Source organism: Aquarana catesbeiana, linkage group LG08, assembly GCF_042186555.1.
Source record: "Aquarana catesbeiana isolate 2022-GZ linkage group LG08, ASM4218655v1, whole genome shotgun sequence".
Lineage (NCBI taxonomy): Eukaryota > Metazoa > Chordata > Amphibia > Anura > Ranidae > Aquarana > Aquarana catesbeiana.
Window position 1 is genome coordinate 194,366,058 of NC_133331.1, and position 25,870 is coordinate 194,391,927.

Consider the following 25,870-nt stretch of genomic DNA (forward strand, 5'->3'; position numbering starts at 1 on the left):
ATGCTGCAGCTTATGTCACCACCAAATGCTGCAGCCTATCTCACCATCAAATGCTGCAACTTATGTCACCACCAAGTGCAGCAGCTTATGTCACCACCAAATGCTGCAGCTTATGTCACCACCAAATGCTGCAGCCTATCTCACCATCAAATGCTGCAACTTATGTCACCACCAAGTGCAGCAGCTTATGTCACCACCAAATGCTGCAGCCTATGTCACCACCAAATGCTGCAACTTATGTCACCACCAAATGCTGCAGCTTATGTCACCACCAAATGCTGCAGCCTATCTCACCATCAAATGCTGCAACTTATGTCACCACCAAGTGCAGCAGCTTATGTCACCACCAAATGCTGCAGCTTATGTCACCACCAAATGCTGCAGCCTATCTCACCATCAAATGCTGCAACTTATGTCACCACCAAATGCAGCAGCTTATGTCACCACCAAATGCTGCAGCTTACACCAAATGCAGCAGCCTGTGTCACCACCAAAGCAGGCGAATATAAGAAACGCACATGAATATAAGAAAAGCACACAAATATAAGAAAACCACACAAATATAAGAAAAGCACACAAATATAAGAAAAGCACACTGATAAAAACTGGCTCATGTGCGCCCAGCCTGAAGGGGTGTGAACTAGACTTAGGCAATTGGGAAAAACTGAACATTTGGCTCTATGATGTTGTCATGAGCCTCCTCATAATACAGGGCCAGGGTGTAAGTCCACTGTCCTGTCTCTCTGGTGGTAGAAATATGTCGCATAGGTGTTGCTGCGCCTCTGGCTCTATGACGTTGTTATGAGCCTCTTCATGGTACATCGGCCATGGTGTAAAGAGATTCTCCTGGCTGTATGCCGTTGGGAAGAAGTCCTGTGGTGGCTCCTGAATCTGACTAACTCTCTTGCAGCCAAAGTCATAGATATTATTCTGCTCCTCTGGCTCTATGAGGTTGTTATGAGCTTCTTCATGGTACATCGGCCACGGTGTAAAGAGATTCTCCTGGTTGTATGCCATTGGGAAGAAGTCCTGAGGTGGCTGCTGAATCTGACTAACTCTCTTGTAGCCAAAGTCACAGATATTATTAGGCTCCTCAGGCTCTTTTGGGTTCTTATGAGCCTCCTCGTAATGCATTGGCCAGGGTGTGAAGAGATTCTCCTGTCTGACCGCTGGTGGTGGCTGATAAACGACCATTAGCTCTGCCAATTGTTGAAGAGCATCTTTATAATGGTTCTCCATTGGAGTCGGTACTGGTCTCTGGATCTTCAATGATAATATTGGATCCCAGTCCATTGGTTCCTCCCTCTGAAGCTCACTCTCATCACTACAGTCAGCGAAATTAGGCTTCTCTGGCGATGATGGTGGAGGTGAAAATAACTCCATTGGTGACATCATCAAACTGTCGCTCATGTATGAAAAGCCTGTGAAATACTCCTGCTCATATGGTGATATTGGAGCCTCCCGGTCCAGGGTTTTGATAAATTCATTCAATGGCATGCTGTTATTTGATGGTTCCTCATAAATCTAGAAAGAGAAAAAGACATTCATTACTATTTCTAATTGATACAGAGAATGGTAACAAAGTATGGTGAACCCCACCCCCGAGGTGCAGCAGATTTCACCAAGCACGCTCCTTCCACCCTAGCTCCCTCTAGTGGTCAGATGACATACACAATAATCATCTCCAATACTAAACAGAAATCATTCAGACCAGGCCGTATGATTGTATAGTGATCACAAATTCATATACACTGGTCTGAAAAGTCTGGTAAAACAAATGTCTTAGATGGGGAAGAGCCTGCTGCTGAAAATCTCCCCTCCCCCTCCAATGTGTTTGGACTCTATTATCTGTATACTTACTGGTTCAGATTCAGGTGGCTCGTCTGACTTTCTTCCCTCTAACTCTGCCCAGTCGATAGTCTTGAAGAACGGATGGCTCCTGATGTCACTGACTAGATGGTTTCGGCCCTCTTGGTCTTTCCACAGAAGCTGTAATGAAGAATGAAATATATGAGAATGAAATATAAAGAGATGCTGCATGACCAATAACAATATCTGAGCAATAGAGGAGCTGAGGCTCTCTGTAACTTACCCTAACTAAGAGGTTATGGAGGTCAGGGTCCATACCCTCCTCAAAATCGGGCTCCATATAAATCATTTTCATCTTTATTTGTTCCCAGTCGTCAGTACTGGTGATGAAGGGATGTTTGCCAAACGCCATCTCGTATACTATAACTCCAAGGGAGAAATAGTCAACCATGCTGAAATAATCCATTTCTTGCAAGACCTGAAGAAACATAAGAGAAAAAGGGATGAGCACATTGTCAGACCAGGCAGAGGACAGAGATGATAACATAGTGACATATGTGATGTATAAAGCTCATGCATGACTAAAATTGCAATGAAACGGCATCAAACTGAAGTGGAGCTTGCGAATATTGGAGGTAGGGCTTAAAGGGCAAGTATAGTCAAAACCTTTTTTTTTTTTAAACGTTGGATAGAATAGAAAGGGGTTAAACAGTCTAGGGCTTTGCCTAGAGGTGCCCTTTAATTGCCCCATTTAAAGTAGGTGGATGAAGGTATACTGACACCAATAGCTCAATGTTCACAAGCGCTCCCCATGTTAAAGAGGAGAACGGAAACAGTGGGTGAGCAGTTACTGGAGGTTTTACCCCATTCATATGTGTGAAACGGGCCAGGCAGATGAATCCATCTACACTCAGCCTCAATGTCCCCTCAAAGAAGCCCCAACACTGCTCCATGACTCAGAACTTCCCAGCTTTTGTTGGGGATATTGTTCTGGCCTGGAAACCCACTAAAAGCAACCGGGGGCACCAGTGGAAACATTCTCCATTTAGTGGAAGTGGAGCACCCCTTTATCTCTTCTCTATATCCAATCATAATAATTGGTATATCTTGATAAATGTTATAATTAAGTCTGATATCGGGTTCATACTTACTTCTGGGGCCATGTAGATTGGTGTCCCTACAATTCCGTTAGTTCTCTTAGACTCGGTGACTCCCTTCGCTGACAATCCAAAATCCGCAACTCTGGCGTGGCCATCTTCGTCTAAGAGGATGTTTTCCGGCTTCAGATCTCTGTGAACGATCTCTCTGGCGTGCAGGAATTGCAGGCAGCAAATAATTTCCGCTGTTAGGTTTCTGATGGAGAAAGAAATACATGGATTAGCATCAAAAATCATCACAGATCAGTTAATGGTAAAGATAAAGTAACTTCTCCCTATAGTACATAGGGGTATAGATGGACGGGATCAGCTGGAGGGGCCTGGCTAGGTCACTGCCTGTCCTCAGTGGTCAGCCTCCCCCGACTCCAAAGTGACCCCGACATCAAACTTACCTTAAGATGTCCAGCGGAAATGGAGCTGAATATCTTATGAATTCGGCGAGATCTCCTTCGCTCAGATACTCCATAACAAAGGCCAGATGATTCTGTGAAAATAAGAAAAACAGGTTACGTTATAGACATTGAAGTTTTCACTTTGTGAAGGAATATATGAAGACCCGCACACCAGCAGAGAGTGCAGTGTGGCATCTTAACTAAATGCTTCCTTGGGGGGGACTCTGGAAAACCGGACAGAGAAGAATAGTACACCGCCATTGCTGGATGATCATTACCACAATACTAGTTTTGTCTGGTTATTATGGTGGCCCAATGGCTTCTATATTTTGGCTTCCCATCCTGGAAGATGTATGTCAATCAGGAGTCCTGACTTCTCCTGTCTAGCCAGTTGTAGACGTGTTCTGACTCAGTGACTCAAAGTTTTAAGGTCAGAGACAGCCAGGAAACTAGTAATGTCTAAAGTCAGTAATGGCAGCCTCTCAGTATATGGTTTCTTGAAGGAAAGCCTCTACTCTGTACAGTTTGTGTCACAAAGCTCCAGCCTTGTAGGAAGCACTCTAGAGACTTCTTCTCTCACCTTTACTGCATTACCCTGATCTACAGCCAGAGCCCTCAGAAGAGCCTGATGTGGGACACAAGTGAAGCTTTCTTCTGCCTCCTCCAATTTAGTACTTAGTGGCTGAAGGACTAGATGACAGGTCTGAACATTGTCATCTCATGTTGCAGGGGGATGCTTAGCCTTGTGTAAGTTTTGACTCCCAAAAAAGTCACCATTTGCATAACTATTGTAGGGGGTCTGGATCAATAGTGGAGCGCAGTACAGGAAAGAGAAGAAGAAATTGGGAGATTAAAATACTTACCTTTGTTTGGAAAGATCCATATATATGGGTGATGTATGGGCACTCTCTGCCTTCTTCCAGAATACATCTTTCTGTGAGCGCAAGAGAGGGTCCAGATCTCAGTAGTTTTCTCTTTGAGATGAACTTCACCGCCAGCTTTTGGTCAGTGGCTGGATGGGTGGCCAACACCACTTTCCCAAAGCTCCCCTCTCCAAGAACCTTATGGAAGGTGAAGGTTTCGACATATAGTTTCCTGATACTGGGTGGGACCAGTTCAGATGTCTTCTTGTTCATGGTGGGGATGGATGGAGGTGGACCCTGCACAGGCAATGAAGGAACCAGAGGTGGTGATTCACTCATTTTGCAGTTTGATGGTTCTTTTTGCTTTATGAAGTCGGCAAATGCTGCCCAACATTTGTTTTCAACCTCATCATTAGAAGGAGTGAGTGAATTTTGCTGGTTCTCATTAACTGTATCCAGTTTCATCTCACTGGTGGATGGAGCCTGTGGGTTTTCACCCTCCACGATCTCTGAAGAGATGATACTTTGCTGGTCCTCCATTGCTGTGTCCAATTTAATTATACTCTCACTGGTGGTGGTAGCCAATGGAGTATCCTCACTGTCCTTTGTGGATGGGATGACTGGATATTGATGGCCTTCCACAGTCAGAGATACTATGGTTGCCTCATCCTCATCCTCACTGGTGGATGGAACCAGTGCAGTTTGCTCACCCTCGATGGTAGATGGGGAGACTGCACTTGGTTGGTCCTCCACAGTCAAAGCCGGTGTTGCCTCATCCTGACTGGTGGATGGAACCAGTGCAGTTTGCTCACCCTCGATGGTAGATGGGGAGACTGCACTTGGTTGGTCCTCCACAGTCATAACCGGTGTTGCCTCATCCTCACTGGCGGATGGAACCAGTGGGTTGTTCTCCCCCTCCAAGGTGGGGGAGGTGACACTGGGAGATGATGGATCATATTCTCCTGGAGAGAGAAAAAAAAACAACATTTAATTCTTTCTGTTTTATAATATACAAATCTGAGGACATTAAAATATATTTTCTTGTTCTGTAATGATGCTTCCTCTCAATTCATTTTCATTATTCTGATAAATCCTAAATAATAATGATCCCAGTATTCTGTATTTATTCTCTATATTATTACATTAGTTATGCAGCAAGGGTGCGATCTGAACTTTTCTCATGCTCTACAGTCACATAGTCAGACATATAGATATATCTATATCATATATATATATATACTGTATGTGCTTATATATATATATGTGTGTGTATGTGTGTATGTATGTGTGTATATATATATATGTATGTATGTATATATATATATATATATATGTATGTATGTATGTATATATATATATATATATGTATATATGTATGTATGTATGTATGTATATATATATATATATATATATATATATATATATATATATATATATATATATGTATGTGTGTGTATGTATGTATGTATGTATGTATATATACACTTTGCTTTTACATTTATAATTCAAAATTGTGATGGGTCTGTTGTGTGTTCTCCTTCATATTGGGCAGCCAATGAGATTGGGGCATTCCTCCCTCACACCTGATTCATGTCTCCAGCTGGCCAACTGCCATCTGAGCAGATCGGCCAACTGCCATCTGAAGGAGTGAGCTGAGATTAGATTTGATTATATATATATAATATATATATATATATGTGTGTATATGTATATATATATATATATATATATATATATATATATATATATATATATATATATATATGTATGTGTATGTATATCCAGTTTCTTGAATGAAATCCTAAATACCTTCTGGGTGTCTCTGTCGGGATTTTAGATGAATACAGGGGCAGATGGTGTTAAGAACTGCCCTGAACCCCCGCCTGATACCCTTACACACCCCCCTACGAGGGGCTTTGGGCTGTGCGGGGGGCTGGTTTTCTGATGGTAAGGTTGCAACCATTTTTGATTGCATATTTGGATCTCCTTTGATGATAAACAGAAGATCCGCTGACTTAATCGCACTTCTGTCACTATGAAAACGAGCCAATTATAAAATAATAAGCAACGTGTCTCAGAGCAACAGATCTCACGTCCTTTCCCTACAAGAGAAATTCTGTGAGTGAGCCCAACTGCCGCCAGAGCTCCTGATATCAGGATCGTGACATCATCAATGACATCATCAATGACCATATATGGGCATGTCACATGGCCTCTTTTTTTTTTCCACCTGACAAGTTAACCCTTCGCTGCCCAGGGACAGTTTTGACATTTCTCACACACATTAAAATAAACATGTTTTTTAGCTAGAAAAATGTCTTATGATAATAATTATTATTATAATTTTTATAAAATATAAAATATGAGGTTGAGATCAGTAAATAGATACCCAAAAAGACAAGATTTAATAATTTTTTATTTATTTTTTTCTAACTGAAAAACTGACATATGTATACACGGTCATGTCACATGAGCTTTTTTTTTTTTTTCTAACTGACAAAAAATTCAAATTTGTAAACCTGTTAACCCTTCGCTGCCAGGGACAGTTTTGACATTTCTCACACACTTGTTACAATAAAGATGTTTTTTAGCTAGAAAAATGGCTTCTAATAGCCAAACATGATATATTTTCTGAAAGCAGCGACCCTGGAGAATTAAATGGTGGTTGTTGCCCTATTTTATGTCACACGATATTCGCGCAGCTGTTTATGAAATGCAAATTTTCAGGGAAAAAATACACTTAAATGCATTTTAGTGCACACAAACACCACATAATACCTAGTTTTTTTTTTTAAAACATGAGGTTGAGATGAGTAGATACCCAAAAAGTCAAGATATTAATATTTTTTTTTTCTTTCTAACTGACAAACAATTCAAATATGTAGATGGCCATGTCACATGACTTTTTTTTTTTCTAACTGACAAAATATTTAAATTTGTAAATCTGTTAACCTTTCACTGCCAGAGACAGTTTTGACATTTCTCACACACTTGTTACAATAAACATGTTTTTTAGCTATTTAAATGGCTTATAATAGCCAAATATGAAATATTTTCTGAAAGCATTATAATTGAATGAAATCCTACATACCTTCTGGGTGTCTCTGTCGGGATTTTAGATGAATACAGGGGCAGATGGTGTTAAGAACTGCCCTGAACCCCCGCCTGATACCCTTACACACCCCCCTACGAGGGGCTTTGGGCTGTGCGGGGGGCTGGTTTTCTGATGGTAAGGTTGCAACCATTTTTGATTGCATATTTGGATCTCCTTTGATGATAAACAGAAGATCCGCTGACTTAATCGCACTTCTGTCACTATGAAAACGAGCCAATTATAAAATAATAAGCAACGTGTCTCAGAGCAACAGATCTCACGTCCTTTCCCTACAAGAGAAATTCTGTGAGTGAGCCCAACTGCCACCAGAGCTCCTTATGTCAGGAATGTGACATCATCAATGACATCATCAATGACCATATATGGGCATGTCACATGGCCTCTTTTTTTTTCCACCTGACAAGTTAACCCTTCGCTGCCCAGAGACAATTTTGACACTTCTCACACACATTAAATGGGCATGTGACATGCCCATATATGGGCATGTCACATGGCCTCTTTTTTTTTCCACCTGACAAGTTTACCCTTCGCTGCCCAGAGACATTTTTGACACTTCTCACACACATTAAAATAAACATGTTTTTTAGCTAGAAAAATGTCTTATGATAATAATTATTATTATAATTTTTATAAAATATAAAATATGAGGTTGAGATGAGTAAATAGATACCCAAAAAGACAAGATTTAATCATTTTTTATTTATTTTTTTCTAACTGAAAAACTGACATATGTATACACGGTCATGTCACATGAGATTTTTTTTTTTTTCTAACACAAAAAATTCAAATTTGTAAACCTGTTAACCCTTCGCTGCCAGAGACAGTTTTGACATTTCTCACACACTTGTTACAATAAAGATGTTTTTTAGCTAGAAAAATGGCTTATAATAGCCAAACATGATATATTTTCTGAAAGGAGCGACCCTGGAGAATTAAATGTTGGTTGTTGCCATATTTTACGTCACACGATATTCGTGCAGCTGTTTATTAAATGCAAATTTTCAGGGAAAAAAAATACACAAATGCATTTTTTTTTTAACAGTAAAGACACAAATGCATTTTAGTGCACACAAACACCATATAATACCTACTTTTTTTTTTTTTAAATATAAGACATGAGGTTAAGATGAGTAAATAGATACCCAAAAAAGTCAAGATTTAATAATTGTGCACATCTGAGAAACAATTTATTTTTATTTTATTTCATTTAAATATATATTTTTTACACTTTTCAATTATTTTTTTTTTTTAATTCAACTTTATCGATACAAAAACAAAAAAAAATAGGGTTTTGACCAAAAATACACTTTATTGATTACAGGTGCCTGTCAAAAATCTAGAATATCCTCAAAAAGTTAATTTATTTCAGTAATTCAATTCAAAAAGTGAAACTCATATATTTTATATAAATGTCTTACACACAGACTGTGTTATATTTCAAGCATTTCTTTCTTTTAATTTTCATGATAATGATCAATAAAAAAAAAAAGAAAGGATTTTTAATACAGAAATGTTGGCTTAGTGCAAATTCTGTCCATGTACAGTATAGTATAGTAACTCCCAGCATGTCCCCATAGACCTCTATGGAGGATTCTTTGTATGAACTACAAGTCCCAACATGTCCCCATAGACCTCTATGGAGGATTCTCTGTATGAACTACAAGTCCCAGCATGTCCCCATAGACCTCTACGGAGGATTGTCTGTATGAACTACAAGTCCCAGCATGTCCCCATAGACCTCTATGGAGGATTCTCTGTATGAACTACATGTCCCAGCATTTCCCCATAGACCTCTATGGAGGATTCTCTGTATGAACTACATGTCCCAGCATGTCCCCCATAAAGCTCTATGGAGGATTCTCTGTGTATGAACTACATGTCCCAGCATGTCCCCATAGACTTCTATGGTGGATCCTCTGTGTATGAACTACATGTCCCAGCATGTCCCCATAGATCTCTATGGAGGATTCTCTGTATGAACTACAAGTCCCAGCATGTCCCCATAGACCTCTACGGAGGATTCTTTGTATGAACTACAAGTCCCAGCATGTCCCCATAGACCTCTATGGAGGATTCTTTGTATGAACTACAAGTCCCAGCATGTCCCCATAGACCTCTATGGAGGATTCTCTGTATGAACTACAAGTCCCAGCATGTCCCCATAGATCTCTATGGAGGATTCTCTGTGCCTTGCAAAAGTATTCACCCCCTTGGCTTTTTACCTATTTTTTTACATTACAGCTTTTAGCTCAATGTTTTTTTTAATATGAATTATATGTGATGGATCAGAACACAATAGTCTAAGTTGGTGAAGTAAAATTAGAAAAATATATACATAAAACTATTTTTCAGAAATAAAAAACGGATAATTGTCATGTGCGTATGTATTCACCCCCTTTGTTATGGAGCCAATAAAAAGCTCTGGTGCAACCAATTACCTTCAGAAGTCACATAATTAGTGAAATGATGTCCACCTGTGTGCAATCTAAGTGTCACATGATCTGTCATTACATAGACACACTTTTCTGAAAGGCCCCAGAGGCTGCAACACCTAAACAAGAGGCACCACTAACCAAACACTGCCATGAAGACCAAGGAACTCTCCAAACAAGTAAGGGACAATGTTGTTGAGAAGTACAAGTCAGGGTTAGGTTATAAAAAAATATCCAAATCTTAGATGATCCCTAGGAGCACCATCAAATCTATCATAACCAAATGGAAAGAACATGGCACAACAGCCAACCTGCCAAGAGACGGCCGCACACCAAAACTCACGGACCGGGCAAGGAGGGCATTAATCAGAGAGGCAGCACAGAGACCTAAGGTAACCCTGGAGGAGCTGCAGAGTTCCACAGCAGAGACTGGAGTATCTGTACATAGGACCACAATAAGCCGTACGCTCCATAGAGTTGGGCTTTATGGCAGAGTGGCCAGAAGAAAGACATTACTTTCAGCAAAAAACTAAATGGCACGTTTTGAGTTTGGGAAAAGGCATGTGGGAGACTCCCAAAATGTATGGAGGAAGGTGCTCTGGTCTGATGAGACTAAAACTGAACTTTTTGGCCATCAGAGAAAACGCTATGTCTGGGGCAAACCCAACACATCACATCACCCAAAGAATACCATGCCCACTGTGAAACGTGGTGGCAGCATCATGCTGGGGAGATGTTTTTCAGCAGTCGGGACTGGGAAACTGGTCAGGGTCGAGGGAAAGATAGATGGTGCTAAATACAAGGATATTCTTGAACAAAACCTGTAGCACTCTTTGTGTGATTTGAGGCTAGGACGGAGGTTCACCTTCCAGCAGGACAATGACCCCAAACACACTGCTAAAGCAACACTTGAGTGGTTTAAGGGGAAACATGTAAATGTGTTGGAATGGCCTAGTCAAAGCCCAGACCTCAATCCAATAGAAAATCTGTGGTCAGACTTAAAGATTGCTGTTCACAAGCGCAAAACCATCCAACTTGAAGGAGCTGGAGCAGTTTTGTAGGAGGAATGGGTAAAAATCCCAGTGGTAAGATGTGGCAAGTTCATAGAGACTTATCCAAAGCGACTTGGAGCTGTGATAGGTGGCTCTACAAAGTATTGACTTTAGGGGGGTGAATAGTTTTGCACATTGACTTTTTCTGCTATTTTGTCCTATTTGTTGTTTGCTTCACAATAAAATTTTTTTTTTAAATCTTCCAAGTTGTGGGCATGTTCTGTAAATGAAATGATGCAAATCCTCAAACAATCCATGTTAATTCCAGGTTGTGAGGCAACAAAACAGGAAAAATGCAAAGGGGGGTGAATACTTTTGCAAGGCACTGTATGTACTTCATTGCCAAGAAGACTGTACTTCTGTCTTGGAAAGGAACTACTCGTCCTACTCTGACCACCTGGCCTCAACTGATAAATGATAGTCCGCCTTTGTATAAGCTTATTATTGGACTTAGGAAGAAACCTCATCTCTTGGATGAACTATGACATAATTGGGTGTCCAGCCCCATTCCCCTGACAATGCTAGACCCAGAAATTAGTGTGACCCCCCCCTTTATTTACCTTTTGTTACTTCTGACATTGTAGTGCTACTTTGATTTGCTATTACCTCTTTCATTCATACATATAATTGTCATTGTGGTTTTTTCCAGAGGAATGCTTTCATGCCAACCTACATACACTATATTACCAAAAGTATTGGGACGCCTGCCTTTACACACGCACATGAACTTCAACGGCCTCCCAGTCTCAGTCCATAGGGTTCAATATTGGGTTGGCTCCGCCCTTTGGAGCTATAACAACTTCCAGCGTCCGATCTTCCATCACCGAGTGCAATGCACGCCGCCACCGGACTCAGAGCGGAGGAGGCGTGTCCTCTGGTGTCACACTTCTCTGTCTGCCAATCCAATGGATGGGTCTGTGTTTGGTGGTTGCCAGGAGAACGGTAATTACCTGACTGCATTGTGCCAAGTGTAAGGATTGGTTAGGGGGGATTATGGTGGGGGGGTTGTTTTTTTAGGGGTTGGGCTTGGCCCCTTAGTTCCAGTGAAGATGTCAGCATACCAAGACACCAATAACAGGACATGGAGGTCCCCCCCAAAATACTTTCCACCCGTGTGTGTGTGTGTGTATATATATATATATATATATACACACAATATTGTCAAAAGTATTGGGACAGCTGTCTTTACACGCACATGAACTTTAATGACATCCCAGTCTTAGTCCGTAAGGTTCAATATTGAGTTGGCTCCGCCCTTTGCAGCTATAACAGCTTCAACTCTTCTGGGAAGGTTACCCACTAGGTTTAGGAGGGTGTCTATGGGAATGTTTGACCATTCTTCCAGAAGTGCATTTGTGAGGTCAGGCACTGATGTTGGATGAGAAGGCCTGGCTCACAGTCTCCGCTCTAATTCATCCTAAAGGTGTTCTGTCAGGTTGAAGTCAGGCCTCTGTGCAGGCCAGTCAAGTTCCTCCACCCAAAACTTGCTCATCTATGTCCTAATGGATCTTGCTTTGTACACTGATCCAAATCATTTGGTGGAGGGGGGATTATGGTGTTGGGGTTGTTTTTCAGGGGTTGGGCTTGGCCCCTTAGTTCCAGTGAAGGGAACTCTTAGGATGTCAGCATACCAAGACATTTTGGACAATTTCATGCTCCCAACTTTGTGGGAACAGTTTGGGGATGGCCCCTTCCTGTTCCATCATGACTGCGCACCAGTGCACAAAGCAAGGTCCATAAAGACATGGATTAGTGATTTTGGGGTGGAGGTACTTGTCTGGCTTGCACAGAGTCCTGACCTCAACCCGATAGAACACCTTTGGGATGAATTAGAGCGGAGACTGCGAGCCAGGCCTTCTCGTCCACCTGCCCTCTATTTATCCATTAGAATGCATGTGCTTCCACTGTTGGAGACGCTCATAAATTTGCAAGGGTTAGGACTGCAGGTGATACAGGGTGTCGTGAAGGGGCCCTGCAGCTTATGCCTGCATTTGCAAATGTGTGCTAATAACTAAACCCCTATTTTTAACGCAGACTGTTAGACAGGTTCATTCAGTCGGTAAGCAGACTAGTTGGCGAGTTGAGCTGGGAATTTTCTCTGGTTTTGTCGTCCACATCAGTGTCTGACCTCACAAATTCAGGAAGAATGGTCAAACATTCCCATAGACACACTCCTAAACCTTGTGGACGGCCTTCCCAGAAGAGTTGAAGCTTTTATAGCTGCAAAGGGCTGGGCCAACTCAATATTGAACCCTACAGACTAAGACTTGGATGCCATTAAAGGTCATGTGCGTGTAAAGGCAGGTGTCCCAATACTTTTGGTAATATAGTGTATATTCCTAAGGAGAGTCTAGCAGGAGGGGCATCCTTCCTGCTTCATCCCTTCATCATCAACATGCTAATTAAAAATTTTCAATAAAACTTTTTGATTTTCATTACATACCCTTATATAGACTTGGTGACATTGCTTTCTTAGTTACATAGTTACATAGTAGGTGAGGTTGAAAAAAGACATAAGTCCATCAAGTCCAACCTATGTGTGTGATTAAATGTCAGTATTACATTACATATCCCTGTATGTTGCGGTCATTCAGGTGATTATCTAATAGTTTCTTGAAGCTTTCAATGCTCCCCGCTGAGACCACCGCCTGTGGAAGGGAATTCCACATCCTTGCCGCTCTTACAGTAAAGAACCCTCTACGTAGTTTAAGGTTAAACCTCTTTTCTTCTAATTGTAATGAGTGGCCACGAGTCTTATTAAACTCTCTTCTGCGAAAAAGTTTTATCCCTATTGTGGGGTCACCAGTACAGTATTTGTATATTGAAATCATATCCCCTCTCAAGCGTCTCTTCTCCAGAGAGAATAAGTTCAGTGCTCGCAACCTTTCCTCATAACTAATATCCTCCAGATCCTTTATTAGCTTTGTTGCCCTTCTTTGTACTCGCTCCATTTCCAGTACATCCTTCCTGAGGACTGGTGCCCAGAACTGGACAGCATTCTCCAGGTGCGGCTGGACCAGAGTCTTGTAGAGCGGGAGAATTATCGTTTTATCTCTGGAGTTGATCCCCCTTTTAATGCCAATATTCTGTTTGCTTTATTAGCAGCAGCTTGGCCTTGCATGCCATTGCTGAGCCTATCATCTACTAGGACCCCCAGGTCCTTTTCCATCCTAGATTCCCCCAGAGGTTCTCCCCCCAGTGTATGTATTTTTTTTATTTTATTTATTTCAGGTACTTATATAGCGCCGTCAATTTTACGCAGCGCTTTACATATACATTGTACATTCACATCAGTCCCTACCCTCAAGGAGCTTACAATCTACGGTCCCTACCTCACATTCATGCATACTAGGGACAATTTAGACAGGATCCAATTAACCTACCATGTGTATAGATTGCATTCATATTTTTGCCACCCAAATGCATTATTTTACATTTTTCTACATTGAACCTCATTTGCCATGTAGTCGCCCACCCCATTAATTTGTTCAGGTCTTTTTGCAAGGTTTCCACATCCTGCGGAGAAGTTATTGCCCTGCTTAGCTTAGTATTGTCCGCAAATACAGAGATTGAACTGTTTATCCCATCCTCCAGATCGTTTATGAACAAATTAAATAGGATTGGTCCCAGCACAGAACCCTGGGGAACCCCACTACCCACCCCTGACCATTCCGAGTACTCCCCATTTATCACCACCCTCTGAACTCGCCCTTGTAGCCAGTTTTCAATCCATGTACTCACCCTATGGTCCATGCCAACGGACCTTATTTTGTACAGTAAACGTTTATGGGGAACTGTGTCAAATGCTTTTGCAAAATCCAGATACACCACATCTACGGGCCTTCCTTTATCTAGATGGCAACTCACCTCCTTATAGAAGGTTAATAGATTGGTGTTAGGGAAATAATTTCACCATCTCAGACCGTCCTCGGGCATCAAGGTAATATTTATTGCATATGCAAGAGAAATGAATTACACGTTCATGCAGCCTTCATCATTTCTGAAGAGAATACTATGGTACATGTTTTTTATAAGCCCCCGACACCCCCCTTTCCTGTCTTAAAATGCCCAGTCTCATGTATTTTCAACTTTATTCTGGACACAACAGGAAAGGTGGAAGTGTCTGTTACAGACTGTTATCTGCATATAACAATGCTTACAGGATACTGACTTGAAAACTCCCCAGGTCAACACAAAAATTCAAAACTGCACATCTAAGCATATTATATTGCTGAGTATATATATATATATTGCTGACTCCATATTATCACTATAACTTATTTCTAGGCCATGATAATCAAAATGGCGTCTTTCATAACTGACATTTAAAGTATAATTTCTCTAACATCTCCCCCCTTTTATACTAATAATGTCAATAATTCAAATTTCCAGGTTTTTCATTTTACCAGGTATTATCATTTAGACAGATAAGTCCTTAGCGAGAGTTGTAAATTCATCATCAAGTTCCGAGTATAGTTCCGTGTCGCTCTGGAGGAGCATAGTTTTTGTTAAAGATGTGTCAATCAGTCTTTGAAGAATTCCCCTAATACAGGGAATGCAGCAACATCCACACAATGTAAGAACTGCGGCTGCCATGACAATAGAGATAAGCAAACTTTTTGCAAGATCACCCCATTTACCAAACCATTTTCCGAAAAGTCCTGTCAGGGGGTTCTCTACACCAGAGTTCTCAGCTAATTCTTCGGATAGCATTTGTAGGCCTTGTAAGGCTTTGGTGATACTTCCATCAGGTGCCGTATTGTTTGGAATAAAAGTGCAGCAGAAGGTGCCGAACATTTTGCATACCCCGCCCCTTTCTGCCAGCAACATATCCAACGCTATACGGTTCTGCCACGCTGTCAAAGAGGTGGCGTCCAATTGTGCTGCTATACCTTTGATAGCATCTCTGGTGTAATTCACAAACCTCTGCTGGTTGTAGTAGATGTAGTTTATCCAGTCGACGTTCTTGTTGGGCTGGACCCATATGAAGAGTGAGGTGAGTCCAGCTGTTATTTGATTCTGCGCTTTAATTTCATCTGGAACTCCTCGTGGAACACCTATATACACTCGATTGTCAAATGATCCTTGTGGTGTTTCTCGCTTAATACGTTTAAAAAAAAAAAGTATTTACCTGGTAGTTTCATTGATTCATTACTCATGGGAACTATATAAAAGGGAAGCAGCAATCGGGTAAGGGCACAACTACCCTCCCATCTAGGTGGCAGTCTGGGCCTTAGTCTCTTATCTCCACACAAACACCAAACATCAGCCAATTGCTGTTTCTGTTCCTGAAACCATTTTAGTTCATACTTAATGTCTGTAGTAAGGGTTGTAATTGCACAGTATTCAGGGGACAGGGTGCCAACATTTGTACCATTACTATTTTTAGAAAAACAAGTAAAATTTCCTGGTAATGCTTGTACTGATGGGGGTATACTTTGCATCATAGTCTTAGGATAGCTCTTTTCTCATCTACACATTCTGACCCAGTTATATTTTATGAGAACATTCTTATTATACAAGTCAAGTCTATTTCCTCTTTAGGGAGAGGAACGGTGGCTAGTTATTGAATATAATAAGGTTTACCATACAACATTTCATACGGTGTTAGTCCTTTAGCAGTAGGGGTAATTCTTATACTCAACAATGCCATTGGCAAACACTAAACCCATTTATTTTTCCCTGTTTCCTTCAACAATTTTCTTAGTTTATTCTTTAAAGTACCATTGTGTCTCTCCACTGTGCCCACAGATTGTGGGTGGTAGACACAGTGGTTTTTTTAGGTCAATATTGTACCATTTACCAATTTGTTGTATTGTTCGGTTTACAAAATGGGAGCCATTGTCACTGTAAATCACAGAGGGAATCCCATGAAGTGGAATCACCTCTTTAATAAGTACTTTGGCTACTGACTGCCCATTTGGGTGTGCCATAGGAAAAGCTTCCGCCCACTTTATAAACAACAATAATCATAAAATCCATGCATATCGTGTGAAAGGGATAAGAGGGTTGTGGGAAATGACCTCTTAAGGGTCTTAGGGCACCTTGAGCATGGTATCTGTTACAAAGCGGACATGTGAGGCATAAATCTCTAGAGTCATTCGTAAACCCATATGTTGTGAACACCTTATTGATCACCTGCACCATCCCTCCTTTTGAGATATGGGCTTGCCCATGGCTCAATAACGCAGCATATCTAAATAGTGATGTAGGTAAGATGGGTTTACCTTCTGTACTTGTGTATATACCATTGACCAGTGTTGCCCCTTTAGATAACCACTTTTGTTTTTCACCTGCCGGTGATGTTTTCTGCATTTCTGATAACCATGTTTTATCAATAGCTTTCCGTACCTCACCATTCTCTTGGGGACCTGTATAGTATATGTGTGTTTTTTGCGGTCCTGTAGTAGCTTCCCTTGCGGTCTTGTCTGTTAGTGCATTCCCTAGAGCAATTGGATCTGTTCCCTTTCTGTGTGCTGTACATTTACAAATAGCCACTTATGTTGGTTTCTGTACATTTTCTAGAAGGGCCAGAATAAGATCTCTATGTGAGATTAGTTTACCTGTGGACGTAATCATACCCCTATTTTTCCATTGCTGGGCAAATATGTGTATAGTAGAAAAAGCGTATTGGCTGTCTGCATAAATATTTATTTTCTTCCCTTCCCCTAGACTACAGGCCCTAGATAGGGCAATAATTTCAGCTTGTTGTGTAGAGTAGGAACTGGGAAGGGGTCTGTCTTCAATGACCTGGTCATGTATTACTATAGCGTATGCCGTTTGATGTACCCCTTTATCGTCCTTTTTACAAGACCCATCAACACAAAAGGTAATGTCAGCATCTAGAAAGGGAACATCCGTGAGATCCTTCCTTATAATCTACAGTTTGATAAAAGGTTTTACTTTAATTAGGAAGGCTAAGCATAACCCACAATGAGGTGCTTTACCTTCGTAAATGCATCCTCTGCTTGCACATTCCACTGAATGGAATCTTTTGCAGCCATTAGTGAACCATAGATGAGATCAGAAAGAGGCTCCACCTCCATAGCATAATTTGCTATCCATGCTCTACAGACATTTGCCATGCCAAGAAATGACATCATTTATTTTTTTGGTATGTGATTTGGGGACTTGAAGGATGGCCTCTTTTCGGATCTCATGCAAAAGTCTACCTTCTTGAGATAAAATGTAACCCAGGCATTTCACCTTTTCTTTCCACAGTTGTAATTAGTCTTTGCTGACCTTTTAACCTTGGTCTGCGAGGAAATGCATCAGAACCATGGTAATTTTACATACATTACTACCAGAATGTCATCCACATACAAGAGAATTTAACTCACACTGGGAGGTACAAACCGAGACAAATTATTGGACATTCTTTGTGAGAATATAGTTGGACTTTCACAATATCCCTGGGATAACCTAGTGTATGTGTACCTCTTTTTTTTTCGTGTACATAAATGCAACCCAGAACTGACTGTCTTTGTGTAAGGGAATGGAAAAGAAGGATTACTGTTATCAATAACAGAAAATACCTCGTTCTCTGGGTAGAGCTCGTTCAGGAGGACATGCATGTCTGGGACCACCGGGGCCCTCGGTAATACGGCCCCATTGACTGCCTGTAAATCCTGCACGAGTCTCCACCCATCTTTCTCTCCCTTATGCCTCCTATACCTCTGAATCCCTCTGGATTTTAGTTTCTCATCTGCCAGTTGGACCCAGTTCGTGATAAATTCTCCTAGCTCATGCCATGATACCTTGGGGTTCTGGGTAACCGAAACATGAGGTACAGTATCCTGCCTGTATATTTGCAGAATAGGCTATGGTAGAAGACAAGTAGCCACGCTATTTCCTTCCTTATCACAGTACAGACATTTTAATAGAACTTCAGTGTTAGTGAGACTCATTAACTGTTTCTCATAGGACTTATCAGGCCCAGAGGTCTTTCTGTAGTACATGGTGCAATAGAGGTTTGTCTGGACCTTATACCTTTTCCTCACAGACTCTTTGTCAATTATTTCTGCCAGGGTTTTGGGTATATTTAATCCCTCAGTTTGCAAATTCCAGGCTATACCAGTATCAGGGCTCATTATCCACGGCTGTGATTTGTTTTTCACACAGCCGATGGGCTCTGAGACCTCCCTCCACTGGTATGACAGAAATATCAAGAGCGTGCAACATGTCTCTACACAACAAATTAACAGGACATTTAGTCATAATGACAATTTTACACTGAGCCTATTTACCTGTCTGTGGATCTTCCACAGTAAGGCCTTCAGACATGACCTCCTGGTGCATCAACCCATTTTGCAGATTTTACATATACTACACCTTTTTCTTTTCATATCCAGCGGGTGTATTTGGGTCCTGCAAGCCCCAGTATCACAGAGAAATGTTAGCCATCTACCCTTCACAACCAAGATTATTTCTGACTTGACTTTAGCATGCAAACAAGTTTCAACAGTGCACACATCCAAAATTTCAGATTCTTTCTCATCATTTTCTTCTGTATCTCTCTCTCTGCAGACATACCAACATCTTCATGCATCTTCCTCTCTGCTTGACCTACATTCTTTTGCCAAGTGACCTCTTTTACCTCACAGGAAACACTCCCCTCTCTCTTTTTTTTTTTTCATAGTCCTAAATGCGGGGCCTTGTTCAGGTGTTTCCTATCCTTCTGTTCTCCTTCTCAATGACATACACATCATTACCTTCATCTTCATAAACACTTTCCCTTTCTTTACTCTCTTTTTTGATTGGAAGTGCCGCTTAGCATGCCTCGCATACTCTATCAGCCCCTGTAGTCTGCAGATCCTATGGTTGATCATGTGTTTGATAACAAACTTGATATAGGGGCAAACAGCCCCTTCAAGATTGCATCCTTTAGCTGTTGCTCATATGGGCTATCGTTTGCTTGATTTACTGGGACTTCTATTCCTGAGTGATTATTGAAAATCTCCCTCATCCTAACAATGAAATTGTCCACTGTTTCCTCTTCTCCCTGCACACACTGATTTATAATGGACCAGTCGGCTCGACGTATCCATCTATTCTCTATCCTTGCTATAAGAGCATTCCTCCTGTTTTCTAGTGCTGCATCATCATGAGGCAACACAACTCCCTGATTGTTTAATCCACTCCAATCTCCCACTACATGATGCCAGTTGGGACCCAGGATCTGTCTGGTGACCTGCTCTATTTCCCTCCCAATAAGATGATAGTTAGCAATCATTCCCATGATACCATCCCTGATTTAAGCTATGTTAACCTTGGGATGTGGTACCCCTTCAGTAGTTTTTGTAACATCCTCAGGGGTCCAGGGGCGATAGACCATCATAGTGTTGGGGACTACTATACCTCCTACATTTTGTCCTGCCCTAGGTTTGGGAACTTCAATTAGTGGAAATTTTTCCTCTCCACATTCTGTTTGTTCCCCAGCTGAGGGGGATATCAATTGGTTCACCAGGTCCCCGAAAAATTTTGTAACAGTTGCTGTAAAGGGGGTCCCTTGTGGACTCCTCTGGACAGCAAGAGTCATTTTGAGAGGGGTTTTAGCTGCAGCCATAGGAGAATCGGTTGCATCTGCGGGTGACCCAGGTGACCATGGGGGAACAACAAACAGTGGAGAGTCAGGTTGCATTTGGTTTGTTATGTTTTGTTCAGTCAATACTTGCTGAACTAAACTTCAGAGGACGGTCATATTATTTATGTGTCCCCAAGGGATTTTCTGCAGTTTACAAGGCTGTCTGGATCTAAGATCCAATCGACAAATTTCCTTTATCTGCACCCGGATATTAGTATGGGACCATACCCCTATATCAAATGACAATTAACCAGAAGAATCAAACAAGAACACACAAGAGAGAACACCCGTAATGCTCGACTGCCGCCAGGTCGCCCTGAGCGCGTCTTCCCAAAACGCGGGCTAGTCACTAGGTCTGCCCATCCAAGATGGCCACAGACGGATCTATACGGGGAATACGTGACCACTTATTTCCCCTCAACAAGACTAAAGCAGATAGGACAGAAACAGATAAACATTCAATCAATCTCTATATTGTATGTATATATATTCAAATCCCTTATTCATCAAATTCCTAATCAAGTCTAACACAAAAGGTTGATAATGCCTTTTAGCAAGGTTTGTAGTTTAGGAAAGTTGGCTCTTTTGAAATTCAGTGTCTTTGTGTTCCCTTCATGTTTCCTATTTGTGTGATTTATACTGAAACTAATTGACCTGTGATCGCTGTTACCTAAATTGCCCCGTATTTCCACATCTGTGATCAGGTCTGTATTGTTGGTAATCAGTAGATCCACTAATGTTTTATTTCTAGTTGGTGCGTCTACCATCTGACCCATAAAATTGTCTTGCAAGACATTAAGGAACTGGCGAGCCTTAAATGAATGCGCGGTTCCCTCTGCCCAGTCTATGTCTGGATAATTAAAATCCCCTATTATGATAACACTTCCCATCTTTGCTGCTAATCCAAATTGTGATAGGAGATCCGTCTCCACTTCCTCCCTCAGGTTAGGGGGCCTATAGCATACTCCCAGTATTATTTTCCCCTTAACTTCATCCCTTTGGAGCTCTACCCATAAGGATTCCACCTCCTCACTAGCTCCCTCAGTGATGTCATCTCTCACATTCACTTGTACAGGTGAGTTGCCATTCTTCTTGTCACTCTTCCATAAAGGTCAGATTTGTGGAGAACACGACTAATAGTTGTCCTGTGGATAGATTCTCCCACCTGAGCTGTGGATCTCTGCAGCTCCTCCAGAGTTACCATGGACCTCTTGGCTCTTCTCTGATGAATGTTCTCCTTGCCCGGCCGGTCAGTTTAGGTGGACGGCCATGTCTTGGTAGGTTTGCAGTTGTGCCATACTCTTTCCATTTTCAGATGATGGATTGAACAGAGCTCCGTGAGATGTTCAAAGCTTGGGAGATTTTTTTTTTTTTATAACCTAACCCTGCTTTACACTTCTCCACAACTTTATCCCTGACCTGTCTGGTGTGTTCCTTGGCCTTCATTATTGTGTTTGTTCACTAAGGTTCTCTAACAAACCTCTGAAGGCTTCACAGAACAGCTGTATTTATACTGAGATTAAATGACACACAGGTGGACTCTACTAATTAGGTGACTTCTGAAGTCAACTTGTTCCACTAGATTTTAGTTAGGGGTATCAGAGTAAAGGGGGCTGAATACAAATGTCCCCCCCCCCCACAAACACACACACACACACACACGTATCACATTTTTTTTGTAAAAAAATTTTGAAAACCATTTTTAATTTTCCTTCCACTTCACAATTATGAGCCACTTTGTGTTGGTCTGTCACATAAAATCCCAACAAAATACATTTACGTTTTTGGTTGTAACATGACAAAATGTGGACAATTTCAAGGGGGTATGAATACTTTTTCAAGGCACTGCACATGTTAGTAATGGCAGATGAAATGCCTTTTTTTTTATCACTTCCTCTTTATCTTGCAGGCATCTTCATGCTCTTTCCTCGGCACGCGCTCTTTTTGAAATACGTGTTTAATTTTAATATCTGCTTAGGAAAATGCAAATGCTGCAACTGTCTTAAAGTGGTAGTAAACTCTGTTTTTATTTTTCCCTACAGGTAAGTTTATAATAGGGATTACCTGTAGGTGAAATGAATATCTCCTAAACGTGCACCGTTTAGGAGATATTCTGGCGAGCAGCAGGCGGTCAAGTCACTGGCGCACGCGCTCTGAAGGAACAGTATACCCGTGCCGTTCCTTCAGAACTGTGTGCCCCAGTGAGACTCTCGTGGGCATGCGCGGAGGGGGGGGGGGATTGACTTCATTGCAGCTCAGCCAGTCAGAGGGCCGGAGTCCCCGAACCTAAAAGGAAGACCAGGTGAAGATGGAAGCCTCTGCAGTGGTTACAGCGAGCCACTGGAGGGCTTCGTTTTAAGGTGTCTTTCATAATGTGCTAGTATGCGGTACTTACTAGCACATTATATCGCACAACCCCTTTAAAACGGGTTGTAAACCCTTGTGTTTTTTCACTTTAATGCCCCCCCCCCATTTTTACTGACAGTCTACTGACTGGAATGGTACCAGCTGATTGGAGAAAAGCCAATGTACCACCAATATTTAAAAAGGGCCCAAAATACATCCCTGGGAATTACAGACCAGTTAGCCTAACATCAATAGTATGTAAACTCTTGGAGGGGATGATAAGGGACTATATACCAGATTTTAGTAATGAGAACGGTATGATTAGCAGTAATCAGCATGGATTCATGAAGAATCGTTCTTGCCAAACCAATCTACTAACCTTCTATGAGGAGGTGAGTTGCCATCTATGTAACTTACCTGAGCCCGGTCTTTCTGGCCCCCGGGAACGAGAACGCCAGCTACGGCTGGTGTGTCGTGTCCTGATTGGATCCTGTTTGTCCTGATTTGATAGATTGATAGCAGCGCAGCCATCGGCTCCCGCTGCTGTCAATCAAATCCAATGATGCCGGGCCGAGTCCACTGTGCAGTTGGTTTTTGCACAGAGTGGCTCCCGATCCTCCTCTTCTGGGGTCCCTCAGCGGTGCCGGTGGCTCCTCCTCCTCTTCTCGAGTTCCCCCGTCAGAGAAGCGCTCTCCTCCGTGCATGTCAATAGACGCAGCAACAGGACGCGGGAGCGCGCCCGCGCGGGGTGTCCCAAAGGAGAGCGCTTCTCCGACGGGGGAACTCGAAAAGAGGAGGAGCCACCAGCGCCGCTGAGGGACCCCAGAAGAGGAGGATCGGGGGCCACTCTGTGCAAAAACCAACTGCACAGAGGAGACAAGTGTGACCCTATGTTTTAAAAATAAAAGGGTTTAGTAACCCTTTAAATGCACTTTACAAAAGAACATATAAGTCATGCATTACTACTTGGTCAGTCTTACATACATAGTTACATAGTAGGTGAGGTTGAAAAAAAAGACACAAGTCCATCAAGTCCAACCTATGTGTGTGATTATATGCCAGTATTACATTGTATATCCCTGTATGTTGCGGTCATTCAGGTGCTTATCTAATAGTTTCATGAAATTATCGATGTTCCCCGCTGAGACCACCGCCTGTGGAAGGGAATTCCACGTCCTTGCCGCTTTTACAGTAAGGAACCCTCTATGTAGTTTAAGGTTAAACTTCTTTTCTTCTAATTTTAATGAGTGACCACGAGTCTTGTTAAACTCCCTTCCGCGGAAAAGTTTTCTCCCTATTGTGGGGTCACCAGTACAGTATTTGTAAATTGAAATCATATCCCCTCTCAAGCGTCTCTTCTCCAGAGAGAATAAGTTCAGAGCTCACAACCTTTCCTCATAACTAAGATCCTCCAGACCCTTTATTAGCTTTGTTACCCTTCTTTGTACTCGCTCCATTTCCAGTACATCCTTCCTGAGGACCGGTGCCCAGAACTGGACAGCATACTCCAGGTGCGGCCTTTTTTTTCCCATGCGTGCCTATACAATTTAATAATAAAATTATTTAATAATTAAAAAAAATAAGATAAAAAAAAAAAACACAGATTGTGGTAATAAAGTTAACATTTTTATTTAATAAAATTTAACAAGATTTACATAAAACTTAAAGGCTAAATGAAATGCAATAATATCATTAAAATACAACATAGGAAAACAACAATACAATTTAACAGGATTATTTACATAAAGGCCATATCAAATAAATAAATAAAAAAAAAAAAAACAAAAAAAAAATTTTTTGTATTATACAATAGCACAAACAATAAACAAACAAAGCAAATCAACAAAGAAAAAAAGCATAACGTACAACGTGAGGTTGCAACCCACAGGCGTACAAAACAGGCATAAATAATTATTTAATAAATGATAAATTCCTTAGATCGTCGAACATCCAGGCTACAAAGCTGTACGATTTTTTTTTTTCTGCATCACCTGAAAAATAAAATTTAAATAAATTAGGAAATTACTACATTGAGAAAAAAAAATGAATGAGAAGTACAAGATTTAAAATACTTGGTTATAATATATAGATATTATATATTTTTTATATATTTTTTTAAATGAAAATAAAATAAAAAAAAATGTATACAATATATATATATATATATATATATATATATATATATATATATATATATATATATATACACATACACACACATATACACATACATATATATTATTATATATATTTATTTATTTATTTTTTTTGCTTTTCTCTTTTTTCTCGTTTTTTTTCTTAATCATTTTCCGCCTTTTTCTTTATCTTTTGATGTAAATATATTTATTGATTTTAAAGATTAGTGTTCATTATGTACGGCCCCAGTGTGATGACTCTGACAATCAGCTGATTCTGGGAGTTCTCCTTGTTGGATCCTTTTCACATATCAGATTTCTGGCCTTTGTCATTGTTATGAATAAACACGAAGGACTCGTATGAAATGCATCAACCCGTCTCCTGATTTTTTTGTCTGGCTTAAGTGACAAACAAACGACTTTCAACAATGTTTTGTGTGTGCCGCCCTCAGTGCCGGCCCAAGACATTGTGCTGCCTGGTACCAAGAATGAAATGCTGCCCCCCCCCCCCCCAAAAAAGAAAAAAAATCACGCACAACAAAATGGCTTGGTAACAGAAACTGCTTATCAGCCAATCACACGGCAGCAACTCAATGCATTTAGGCATCTAGACGCGGTGAAGACGACTTGCTGAAGTTTAAACCGAGCATCAGAATGGGGAAGAAAGGAATTTGAAGTGACTTTGAACGTGGAATGGTTGTTGGTGGCAGACGGGCCAGTCTGAGTATTTCTGGGATTTTCACACACAACCATCTCTCGGGTTTACAGAGAATGGTGGGAAAAAGAGAAAATATCCAGTGAGTGGCAGTTGTGTGGAGGAAAATGCCTTGTTGAGGTCAGAGGAGAATGGGCAGACTGGTTCCAGATGATAGAAAGGCAACAGTAACTCCAATAACCACTCGTTATATCCAAGGTATGCAAAATACCATCTCTGAACGTACAAAACATCGGACCTTGAAGCAGATGGACTACAGCAGCAGAAGACC

At 41.2% G+C, this 25,870-nt stretch overlaps 1 protein-coding gene across 1 annotated transcript; it reads right to left on the reverse strand.

Moving 5' to 3' along the window:
- Positions 1–678: 678 nt before the first annotated feature.
- Positions 679–2,477, reverse strand: LOC141106719 (uncharacterized). Its single transcript, XM_073597654.1, has 2 exons — positions 1,861–2,477; positions 679–1,524 (listed from the first exon to the last, which is right to left on the reverse strand). Exons 1-2 carry the CDS (start codon positions 2,038–2,040, stop codon positions 679–681), a joined length of 1,026 nt encoding a protein of 341 aa, XP_073453755.1. The 5' UTR covers positions 2,041–2,477.
- Positions 2,478–25,870: the final 23,393 nt, after the last annotated feature.